The sequence below is a fragment of the Centroberyx gerrardi genome, chromosome 24 (assembly GCF_048128805.1).
Source record: "Centroberyx gerrardi isolate f3 chromosome 24, fCenGer3.hap1.cur.20231027, whole genome shotgun sequence".
In the NCBI taxonomy this organism is placed as follows: Eukaryota; Metazoa; Chordata; class Actinopteri; order Beryciformes; family Berycidae; genus Centroberyx; species Centroberyx gerrardi.
Window position 1 is genome coordinate 3,125,609 of NC_136020.1, and position 12,574 is coordinate 3,138,182.

General features: G+C 40.6%; 2 protein-coding genes across 4 annotated transcripts in view; both read left to right on the forward strand.

Annotated features, from left to right (window-relative positions):
• c4h11orf98 (chromosome 4 C11orf98 homolog) overlaps positions 1-12,574 on the forward strand; it is a 289,475-nt gene that overhangs the window by 8,725 nt on the left and 268,176 nt on the right. The gene's annotated exons all lie outside the window — the stretch shown is intronic.
• Positions 1,226-10,835, forward strand: nup50 (nucleoporin 50). Of its 3 annotated transcripts, none has more exons than XM_071915794.2 (8): positions 1,226-1,357; positions 2,366-2,444; positions 3,936-4,019; positions 4,437-4,638; positions 5,183-5,833; positions 6,468-6,552; positions 7,661-7,779; positions 9,425-10,835. In XM_071915794.2, the coding sequence occupies exons 2-8, from the start codon at positions 2,376-2,378 to the stop codon at positions 9,622-9,624; spliced, it is 1,410 nt and encodes a 469-aa protein (XP_071771895.2). In that variant the 5' UTR covers positions 1,226-1,357; positions 2,366-2,375; the 3' UTR covers positions 9,625-10,835. The 3 variants fall into 3 exon arrangements, with proteins under 3 accessions (XP_071771895.2, XP_078138163.1, XP_078138164.1); XM_078282037.1 differs by having other exon boundaries at positions 1,245-1,361; positions 2,371-2,444; XM_078282038.1 differs by having other exon boundaries at positions 1,245-1,357; positions 2,371-2,444.

Genomic DNA, 12,574 nt, shown 5'->3' on the forward strand with positions numbered 1-12,574 from the left:
AGGGCCCCTAGCTCACTTCCTACTTTCTCCAGCACCTGTTCCTATTTGGCAAGGCAGACTAGGATCCTGAGAGCTTGGAGACGAGCCATCTGCTCCCCAACTCTGCACCATTTTACCCTCCATCCCCGGAGTCTCTGTGTGCATCCCGATTTATTACAGCTTCGAAACACACGGCAGCGCTGAAATCGAGCGAGGGCTGTAATGGATTGGCTGGCAAATCCCAAAATCACCATAGCTGAAGGGAAAGTCTGTGTCATGCAGGGAGTCTGTGCACGTTCTGTGCCCAGGTTAAATCCTCATTTCTCCCATGCATATAAAGTGACTGGTGACTGTGATTTTCAACTCATATCCTGAAGGTTAATTGATAGAGGCCTTTAACCTTGTTATGAATGACAATACTGCTGTCTGCTAATTTTTATAGACTTGTTTTATTAGATGGATATGGTTCGTCTGCAGTATTATTTGCGTTAATTTAGAATATGTTAAAGTTGAGGGATGAGTACATACACACTAACTAACTAGTTGTGTCAATAAACAGTGGCATGTTAGCTGCAGAAAATGAAAGTGGGTGAAGATATTTATGAATTTGCAATCATTTTTCTCTGTTCATTGATTTATTGATTCATTCATTGATTAATTCAGGCCTACACTGGCCTCAAATTCCTTAATTCTCACCAAAGGAAAAGAGAAATCATTAAATAAGTCAGTAACATTTTAAAAGCCACTTGATTGCAAATGTCATTGGTGAAATATCAATGCCAGAGTTTGCTTAAATTTGCAACCACATAACAGTAGGAAACTCATCTAAATAATTATTTTTAAAAAAGAAGCCAAATCCATTGCATACATTTTTTTCAGTGATAGACTAATTTCAAAATAATGTAGCCTATTATTTTATCGTTATTTTAAAAAAGATCTACCAACAAAGCACCTTACTCAAAATGTTGTTGGAGGTCAAGCTTACCTCAAGAGAGAAAAGATAAATTTAAAAGGTGTCTATCATTATAAAATAAGCAGAACAATGACAATCTAGACTAATGAATATGTAGTTTTCGTTTATTATTTGCGCAGTTATTTGGTTGTTAGTGATCTTTTTATGATTTGTTATACAAAGGCTGTAAAAATGCAAGTTGTTATGGACTACAACTCCCATGACCATAGGGATCCTGTCTAGTGCGCATGAGCAAAAAGGTGGGGCGCGCGAATCGCGGATATACCGCTATGTAAAATGGCGGCGTAAAAGAGGCTCGTTCAAAATACTATATTTGACAAGTTGGTTAGCATTTCTGAAAGGTTTAGCGTTACCGGAATTGAGATACATTTAGAGATAGTGATTGGAATTTTCATTCCAAAAAAGGTACGTCTTTTAAGTTTAACGTTAATAAAAAATAAATAAATCCGTGCGGCACAGTCAGTGTACGTGATGCTAGCTTTCAAAAGGTAATGTTAACGTTAGCTGCTAATGTGTGGGGCCCTATCTCCGGCTAAAACAAAGTCCAGTTTCATGGCATGAACCTATCCTTTCAAGCCTAAAGACGGATTTTAAGTGACTGGCCACGCTAGCTTGTGTTTGTGTGTCCGGACAATTGTGTATTTTGCTAAATTTGACGGTAGTTATCATTGTTTCAGGTGTGTTAGCTAACGGTAAGCTAGGGACAACCAGTCGCTCGGTGTTGCCGTGCCGACTGCCGAGAGCAATACTTCCATGTGTCATGTGTGCGGTAGGGTAACTTAACCTTAAGCTCACATGTTAGCAAGCTTGGCACATGCAAAGATATAAGCGTGGATATACGCAACCTTGGCAAAGCTTGTAAGGCTATTTATTTATCTCTTGGCTAGCTTTTCCGCCATACACCTGTCGCGGTAGCACAAACTGACTGACAAAACCCCTATACACCTCAGTCTACCTAATTATTAATTTAAAATCCATAAAATGCTTGGCCTGACCTACTTATCATATGCTAACGTTACACGGCCAAGACTATTAGCCTAACAAATGAAATGCTAAAGTATCATTGTAAAATGGCTATTTAGTAACATTAGTGTTGTGGTTGTGTGGCTGAGTCTATTTCTCTCTAAAATGATCTAGCTTAAGGATGGTCAACATGTTGGTGCCATAAAGGGCCAAGAGTAGGTTTTTATTCCCATCAGTCTTTACAGCAGCTGCTGTCACTGGTTAGTTCCTCCTCTCTGGTTGAAGGTGTGTTAATCAATGAAATCATCTGTTGTAGTGTTAGGTTGGAATGAAAACCTGAAGACTGTTGACCCTCACTGGCACATGGTTGCCCACCTCTGATCTAGCTAGTATTGAACTACCCAAAAAATATGATGGTGGTCTGCTCACAGTGCATCTCCTCTGTTACAGAGCAGGTGTGATGGCGAAGAGGATCGCTGACAAAGAGCTAACTGACAGGAACTGGGATCAGGAAGATGAGGGAGAGGAGGTGAGTTGTAAACTAACACTATGAAACTAAACTAATCCTACACTAATGCAGTGGTTCCAAGAAATATTCCTATACAACTTACCTAGCTAACCTTTTCTGTGTTAAAGTTTGATCAAAAGAAAAAGTGGTAAAACATAAATCATAAAAGAAAAATCTGTCTGACCTATAATGCTTTGTTTATCGAGTTGAAATTGATTCTATAAAGCTTTTTATCTTGACGTTATTTTACACATATCAAATAAGGCACAAGTTTTGCTTTGTGAAGCACTCCTATCTTATGTAACAGTCCAATAAAGTTTGTAAAGTCAATCAGTCTCCTGTGGTAGAATGAAAGATTTAATATTAACGAAATAATCAACCCTCTCTAGAGACATTTTCATAATCAAAACATGTATCTACAGAGTCACCATTTATTTATTTATTTATTTTTTTGCAAGACTATCCAAAATATTTTTCACCATTTACACATTAAATAGAGGCTACTGAACAAAAAAATCCCACACACTGTCCACTCACTTGCAGTCTTTTTTATTTAAAGGGTACAACATTTCAGTTCTAGCCTCTATTAGAGTCCTTATCCTGGGCACCTACCACAAGAATCTTCAGGTGTGCAGGAGCCTTTCACTTCAACATTTATACATCCAAAAGACAGCAGTGGTCTAGAAATAGACCTAAGAAACAATAAGGCTGAAAAGCAAGCATGCTAAAAGTACAAAAAAACATTTCTATACAAATGTTGATGAACGACCAGTCTACTAGTTGACTGTTTTGGCACATCCCTAATATCAGTGCACCTCTTTGTCTAACCTCAGAAATAGCGTATTGCTCATAGTATTAGTGCAATTTCTTTGGCCAAAACTATGGAAGCAGAGAGCGACTATGGTTGCTATTTTTTATTTTACTCCCGTTATCTCGAGATCACGACTTAATTATCAGATTGTTTTTGCTATTTCTGCCTGTCTTACCTTTACTATAGTAAAATCTATTGCGCTGATCAGTCGTGACACCCCCCCCCCCTTTTTTTTTTTTTTTTGATTAAAGTTTATGCCAAAAAATGCCAAAACACCTGTGATCTCTCCATCTGACAGCTCCACATCAGTCTGTCTACACTTTGGCTATACTAATTAGGCTTACTAGGTTTGCCTCTCATGAAGATAACAACAATGGGTCAAAGGTTGTAAAAGACACACAAACCATTAGTTTCTTGTCCCGAGATAACAAGATAATTAAGTCCTGATCTCCTGATAACGGTGTTAAAAAGAATATGAGCAACCATGGCCGCTCTTGGCTTCTGTACAAAACTATGTGTCCAGTGCTAAATATTTAATGTAGCTGTCATGGCTTTTCAAGAGTATTTTGCTGACGTTGGTTAAGTGAGAGAGAGAGAGAGAAAGCAAAGCAACTACAATTCAGAGCGATAGTAGAGCAGGTTGTGAAAAATGGTTATTTATTCACCTGCAAAGCTAACTCTGACAATATGATGCCCATCAGGCAGGGACGTTTTCAATTGCAAGTGACGATGTGATGAAAAACCGTGCGATTAAGAAGGCCAAACGTCGAAATGCTGGAGCGGAGGTAATGGCACAAAAACATCCACACATGCTTAAAGTTTCTTACAAAGTTTTACTTCAGCTTGCTAATGAGCAAATACGCCCACATACAGATTTTCCTATTTAGATCAGTGTTGATAAATGGCTATAAAATTCAGATCTGCTTTGTATCTTCATAATCAAATCTGAGAATGGTTTTAGGCTTAAAATGAGTCTCCATGAGGCCTAAGATCCGGCACTGGGAGCATCATTAGTTTTATTTTGTTTGTTATTAAACCTAATGCCCCTGTGCTCCGAGTCCAATACATTCAACTGGATGTCCATATGAGCATATCATCATAACTTCAGCTTGTTTCAGTGGATGAGCTGACGCAGAAATCTTTTACACAAAGCATTAGCTATAATCTCGCACAGTTCATAAATTGTGTTTTTTTTGTTTTAGGGTGAGAGCAGCGGAGCCTTCAAAGGATTTAAAGGGTTCTCCCTGACCCAGTCAGCAGCTGCTGGAGGCACAACCACAGCATTTTCCGGTTTTGGGAATGGCGCTGGCTTTAAGGGCCTCACTGCCCTGACCAATGGAAACAGCATCAGTCCATCCTTTGGCGGTTTCTCCTCCCCTGCTGCAGCATCCACCGCTACCCCCGGTGAGGCTGGCCCAGTTCAATTTGGCATCCACTGATATAGCATAGCTTTCGTAGGTTGGGACTGATGTGACTTTGTCTTTTCAAATTGGATTGTGACCTGATTTAGCCAATATAATTTTTGTATTTGCCCTACTACTCTTATTTATATACATATATACAGGGTGATGCACTCTTTGAAAATGAACATCTGCACGCTGTCGGCTGGTAGCGGTCCACTGTCGACATGTAATTGAGTTGAAAATCTCTTCCATTGTTAAGGGCCGGGCGTTTGGCATTTGAAGCTAATGGAGCTGAATCAGCGGGGGTGCTGTATATTTGTGTATGGCTGCTCTTTCATTTCATGTCGTGTTGCTTGAGGGCAGGATGACAGGGCTGCAGTGTTGGCTGCCTGTGGGGGGAGGGGTGCAGTCACAGCTTAAAGCAGCCTCGCCCCCACTCCCATTTTTCTTCCTTTAGAAGCACAGGGCCATCTTCCTCTCAGCCCCTTCTAGCTGTATATGCTGTCAGAATAACATTCTTCCTTCGTTGCCTCTTTTCATCTTAGGTTTAACATTCAATGGCCCCACCTCCACCAAGCCCACTACTGACATCACTAGCAAGCAGACCAATGGCTCCACCCTGAGCCTGACTCAAAGCGCCAGCTCTTGCAGCAGCAGCAGTATCAGCAATAAGGAGTACAGCCGACAGCTCACTGCGCTCAACTGCTCAGTGCGGGACTGGATCACCAAGCATGTGAACGACAACCCTCTGTGTGACCTGAACCCCATCTTCAGGGATTATGAGCAGCACCTGGCCAGCATCGAGAGGAAGTATGGGGCCGGATCTGCCGCGCTGGCTGACGGAGGCTCAGAGGAGAAGCAGGGGGGGATCCTGCCAACCACAGCGGCCCCCCCTTCCTCCTCCAGCAGCACGGCAGGTCCAACGCCAGCCTCCGCTTTGTTCTCCTTTGGCAAGGATAAGGAAGGCTCGGCCCAGGACAAAAGCAGCGCCGCTCCGCTCCCTGCTGGCGTTACGTTTAACTTCGGTCAGAAGGTGGACGGCTCGGTGCTGGGCTCCTTAGGGTCCGCCGCCTCCCCCTCCAGCTTCTCCTTCTCCTCCAACCCCTCCTCAAGCCAAGCCTCCCTGTTTGGAGCTTCAGGCTCTGCAGCACCCTTCTCCTTCGCTGGGACAAAAGCCGAGGCTGCCCAACCTACAGGTACACCATCAACAAAAATGAATGAATCTGATAATGTTTTTGCCATTTTGTGCCCTAAAACAGGCACAAGGAGTACCATATAGACTAATAATCGTAATTTCTCAATTCAAAATGGGCTTTTATTCTTCAGACAGTATGTCTGCATGCATAAACAAGGTCTTATCAGTATGGAAAATTACTTCATAAAGTGCTTGAGTTTTATTAGCATTTATCTGCATTTGATTGTAAGAAATTATGATCTCTTTGGATTTTGCAGACCAGATTCAATTTTATGCCGTAAGATTTTAAGGTAAACTTCAATGTGGAAGCAGTTAAAATGAGGTTTATCATGAAGTAAAAAATTTTTAGTACCCTTAGGATTACTTATTTAAATTGCTAAGTGTGTGTAATGAGTGAATGTGGATGCCAATGTCTGTATTAAGGATATCTAAGTGATATAGGTATGTGAAAACTTGGCTACCGCTTATGCGATCCTCCCTATTTACACTCTTTGACTTCTAACCAGTAGAGTAACTGTAATCACTCTTACATGAAAGATTGTTAATATACCATACAGCCTCTGATAATATGGTGATCTTGTTCATTGGTAAAAAGTGAATGCAAGTGTCATTTAATGGGATATTTTCCTCTGTAGACGAGAATGGAGATGAGGAGTCAGACGAGCCGCCCAAACCTGAGGTCCGGGAGATCAAGGAGAAAGATGCCTTCTATTCAAAAAAGTAGGTCTGGTTCATATTAACCGTTCTGATGAGAGCCAGAAGGAGTTGACTTGTTCAGTGTGAAATGTTTTTTTAACCAGTATAGTTCTGGAGCACAGCGCTATCCAACTCTAACCTAACCAGGCCCCGAGTGCAATATGGATTCATAAAATACGAATTTTGAAAGTAAAGTGCACGCAGTAACATTGTAGAATACCAATTAGCTCAGCATGTTGTATATTTTACTTGTGGATTTTTTTATTTTTTTTATCTTTAATGTAAATTTTTAGCGTAGTTGTCCTGATAAAAGTTTGTAGTTCTATGAAAATTAGGACGCCTTTATTTTCTCTGGTTTTTTTGTGTCAAAATATGTAATATAAATGGGGTTTGGCCATTATTAAATTGCATCCGTACCTCCAGTCAGAATCTGTTGGGCTCCAGCAACAGAAGCAGAGGTGCAACCATAAAAATAGTCTACGAGTACAAAATGGATGAGTGCCACACTCTCCATTAAAAGTAATGTTCATTGAATTAGAGAATATAAAAAAACAGGTGGTTTCGGCCAAGGAGGCCTTCATACTGAAGCTGGACCTTCTAATTAGTGCAAACCAGATTCGTTCAGCAAACCCTTCATTTTCCAAACTGCTTTTCCAAAGTGCCTCTCTGTAGTGACTGATGGATCAACTGTTTCTGGGTCTGTTACCAGTATCCAAACCCATCCAGGTCGGTAGCATGCAGATGAAACGAGTCAACTTAAACTTAATTAGTCCAAAAAGCGAAATTTATGTTGCAGTGGCTCCGAAACAACAAAACAGCAGTCTGCACCCAAACCAAATCTGCATGTTTATTTAGTCAAGATGTGCAAAACGGAAGGTAAGATGTAGAGATCTCATCTGCAGACCGGACTGGCAAATGGTGCTTGTTCATCTGTTAACTCAGTTCAGCAGTGTAAACCACCAAAGCAACAAACCCTCAAACACATCATAATGCTCTATGTAGGGGTTTATTAAGCTAAGCTTGAATATCAAATTGTATATCCATTACTTAATAGTGTTGCTGAGCCTAAATCGTCAGGTGAAATCACGGTTTTCCTCCGTCTAACCTGAAGTCACCGTGTTGTTGCGGTCAGGTGCAAGCTGTTCTACAAGAAGGACTCAGAGTTCAAGGAGAAAGGAGTGGGAACTCTGCATCTTAAACCGGCAGCGGAGGGAAAAACCCAACTGATAATTCGCGCCGACACCAATCTGGGTAAGTTGGTACCTCCTACCATCAGAGTGGGATGAATGTTGAAATAATTAAACCACAAATTTAGGTGGTATTTACAAAATAGCTTAGCAGAGTTGGAGCCACATGAAATGAGCATTAAATGCCAGTATGTGTATGAGGGTTTTTTTCTGTTCTTTTTTTTTTTGTAACACTAAAATTCCTGTAGTTATATTTAACCTGTCATCTAAATCTTTATTCATGTTTCAAGTATACAACAGGTTATCTGCAGGTCTTTAAAAAGTCTGTATTAAAATGTCTGAAATACAGCTGTTATAGGTCTTTTTTTTCACCTTGTGTATTTTTAACTAATATTTAATTTTGATGCAACTATAAAATCATATAGTTATATTGACAGATTTGTTTTTACTTTCAGTGATTTAGTCGAGGCAGAGTTGGAAAGCAAGACAAACAAAATAAGACAAATACAATGAATTGTGTAGTTTCACCAAAAGATGTGAATGGGACCAGCAGTTGTGTTTTATTTTCTTATGCTGAAGGTTTGGTTGCACTAACCTTATTTTTATTGAGGTAACCAGACCCATGTTTTTGCATTTAATAAGTAGCACAGAGGTGGTGTCTGGCTGCTCAATTTTTATTAGGGTTTAACTTTATAAAATGAAAAGATGCTTACAGAACAAAATAGCTGAATGAGTAATAAGGGAAGCTGAGGTACTGAGGAGTGTAGGAGAGCTGAAGTGGAATAACTGCTGGGTTGGATCATTTCAATGTTTCTTCCCTCATATTTATCATATAAATGTTTTGTCACCAATAGTGTTTTTCATCTTCATTCTAACTATAATCGAAGTCGACAAATTCTGAATTCTATGATAATAGTTGAAACACACTTGCAGTAAATACTCAAGTGATGTTCTCCAATTCAGAACCAAAACAGAAATAGGACTCTTAATGTATTTTTTTTCATCGACACTCAAGAAGGAACAATAATGTACAGGGATCTTTATCATCTCTATTTATCATTGTGATGGCAGTGATTAAATAAATGAGGCTCAAGGCAAACAGAGAACCTACACAAAGTGATGTTTCTGATCTTAAACTGGGTCATCTTTTACTGCTGTGTTGATGGGAGGTTGTTACTGAAGGCTGCTCCCCCTAGTGGCCACTTAGCGGCACTGTTTCTAGATTTGCAGGCTCATTGTCTCACAATGGATCAAGACTAGCTGATGCAGCATTCTAGCTCTGCTTCAGGGTATCAGCAGGTCTAAAAAGCCTTAAAAGTATTAATGTCTTAAATACAGCTAATAGAGGTCTAATTTTTTTCACCATGCAGTGACAGGCTCACTCTTACATTAATGCAGAACAGGGTTAGTAGTAGTACAGTCTGTAAACACAGTTGGACAATTAATTTCCTGGTGTCTTTTTTTGTTATTCTGCCCACTTATAGTTTCAGAACTTTCATAAACTATGTTCAGTCAGAAATAGGCTGCTTTTGCCAGCTTTGTTTCTGTATTTTGGTTTTAAAATTGGTCTAAAATTAAACCGCAGGTAGCATTAAAAGGCTTTCTGGAACCTACAGGTACCTTGGGGTTATTATAGTGGGTTTTATGTGTAAAGCGTGTATGCATTAGCATGTGTGAACTATTAATGACCTTGCCTTTGTCGTCATTAGGCAACATCTTGCTGAACATCATGGTGCAGGCCTCCATGCCTTGCTCCCGAATGGGGAAGAACAACGTCATGGTGGTGTGCGTCCCCAACCCGGCCATCGACGACAAGAACCCCGGCAGCCCCGTCCCCCTGCTCATCCGGGTCAAGACGGCCGAGGATGCCGACGAACTCCACAAAATCCTGGACGAGAAGAAAGCCTGAGCCTTGCCCCCGCCATCCCACCCCATCCCATCCCAGGCCAGGCCATGATCTTTTAGCAGACTTCCTCTTTTTTCCCCACCTCCCCAAATCCTCCCTGCTGTTAGACGCCACAGGTCCGGACTCAACCTGCATGGCCGCGTATCGACCTCATGGTGGTTTTACCCCCACACGCACACACACACACACACACACACACATTTGTACTAAACCCATCCCGATAATCCCACGGAAATCAAATGTTTTAACGTGCATGACATCCATTACTCTTTTTTCAGATTCTCACAAATAAATTGGTTGTTATACTGTGAAATGTCAGTGGGGTTTCCACTGTCTCGCACCATTGCGGTAATGGTGTGAATTGTTTTTTTTTTTTTTGTTTGTTTTTTTATCACAAATGTCAGGTGACGACGTTCAAAAAGCAGGTCGCTCTCCTGAACTCAGCAACATTCCTCCTGGTTTGAATACTGCTGCTCTTTTATTTAAAACGTGAGAAACGGGACGCTACATGAATCTAGATGTGATGAGTTCTACTGTTTTAATTTGGTTCCGGTTGTCGGGCGGCGGAATGAGTGCAAGTATGAATCGGAGCGCGTTCGGCTTGAATGTTTTATACTTGCGACGTTCAATTTTTTTCAGATGACGGCATACGACTACGTGAGGAGCGTGCTGATGTGCGTCCATCCTTGTGACTGCATGTTTGGGGAAACCAACCTCCAAATAAAGGTCCAGTCAATTTGGTTTTACAAATTAAATATTTGCAGTAACAGTTGATTTTTTTCTTTTTTTTAAGATGTAGAGGACTAGAGGTTTGTGTTTCCTACTTCTACACCCAGACTTGATCTCCTGTGAGTGTGTCTGTACTGAATGTTGAGGCATTTGCTCTGGAACTATTTATTGTATGGGCAGAATTTGTACTTCCGGTAAGTGGTTCGAACCCGTCGCAGCTACCACTACACGGAATATACGCGTGAATGTTTCCCCTCCCCACCTCTTCTTAAGAGCTTCTAAAACGGTGTGCAAGGGAAGTACGTGACGAACCCCGTTTTTTCCACACGGCGATCTCTGTAAACATGGGTGTCATTGACTTTGTTCTTTTTTTCCAAGTGTCCTTTGTGTGGCCTTTAGGTGATGGCCTTATAGATGAGGTGTGTTGTCATCGGCGTCTGATACATTTGTAAAGCCATTATCGGGGAATAAAAGGAAACAACCAATCACATGTCTGGTGCGTTTAATTTTAGTGTTGTATTCGTGTTTCATCCTGGGTCCTTAAAGTCTTACATTTTGTACATTTTACATCTTAAAAGTATTAAAATGTCTTAAATCCAATTAGACGTCTTATTTCTTCCTCATGCAATGACAGGTTTCTTTGCTCTGCATGTCCATTCAGGATGCATACTGTACTACTAACTCTGTTCTGTATTAATCTGTTTTACTGAACAGGTCGACTTAATGTCCTTTTAACAATTTCCTGGTGTCCTTTTTCTGCCCATTTATAGTTTCAGAACTTTCATTAGCTGTGTTCAATCAGAAATAAGCAGCTTTTGCCAGCTTTGTTTATTTTGGTTTTCAAATGGGTCTGAAATTAAATTCCTGGTAGCATTAAAACATCTTAAAAGGTCTTAAATCTGGCTTTCTGGAACCTGCAGATACCCTGTTTATGTGTCTTGTACTGTAACTACAGGTGTTGTTTAAAAAAAAGTTAGACAGGTTATGCTGGGCCTACTACATAATTAAAAGACTTTTTTAGACTACCAACAACACTGCACACTGATTGTGAAAATATCATGGTGTGGGAATCAGGATGTTCACTAAACATTGCCAATGCAACCAGGTCAAACACCCAATCACACAACTGGCACAACTACCTGTCAGTAAATGCCATTTGACTTGAATACCAGGCTAATCAGGACATTGACAGACAGCTGTGGAGGACTAACAGTCTGCCAGTGCCTAGAGTTGAATGTTTGTTCACCTGGAATTTATGCTGAAATCTGCATGCACAGCTTCATTCAGTTCTAATTTTGCATCACTGGATGGCTTTGAGAAAAAGGCATGTTTTACATGTATCATTAAACATTAATCATTACCACATTAATTTTGAGAAATTAGTATAATTACCATAAACAAATGAGACCACTACCAAGAAGACTGTCGGCCTCTACTCTGCATTTTACATGGGAAATCTGCTGGATTGCTTTACGGCACAAAACAGGAAGAGGGCGCTGTTCTTCCACAGCAAACGGAGCTAAAGATTCCAGAGTTTCTGGCAGCAGATGGTGGAAGGTCGAGGGAAAAATCACTTCCAACATGTTTATACTCTTTGTGGAGGGGAGGGGAGGGGGGGCAGGAAGCAACAAGGCTTAGGCCTATGGGAAATGTAGTCTTAATGTGGAGAAACACTAGCACTAACAATACCACCTGGCGACCAATTATATCCACCATGCTCTCATTTGTTTACAGTAATTATATCTACTGTAATATGATGTATGAGATGTCCATCTAAGGACTTTTTGTGTTCCATACTGTATCTTGTGCAGTATTTAATTAAAGCCCTTATGTGGGTGGGAATGTGTGGATATGGAGGTTGTGTGTGTGTGTGTGTGTGTGTGACTTTAATGAGGGTGAATTAGCTGTTTAATTGTATTCTGTTTTATTCCATTTTACTTTTGCATATCCTGATTTCACTGCAGTTGACTTGATTTTTTAAAAATTTATTTAGTCTTCATCTTTGGTGCTCAGCGCTTATTGCTGTGTTTCTGCACTGTACTCCCCAGAGATCAGCTGTCAATCAAACAGTGTGTCCAGTACTGTGACGTCTCCTTAGATTTTGTGTAGATGCAGTTTGAGTTTCTCTTTTCTTTGTCTGTTCAGCCGTGGTGGCTATCACTGCTCATGCTAACTACCCAGTTCTTCTTCTGTTTATTCCAAGCAAACCGGAAACATAAAACGC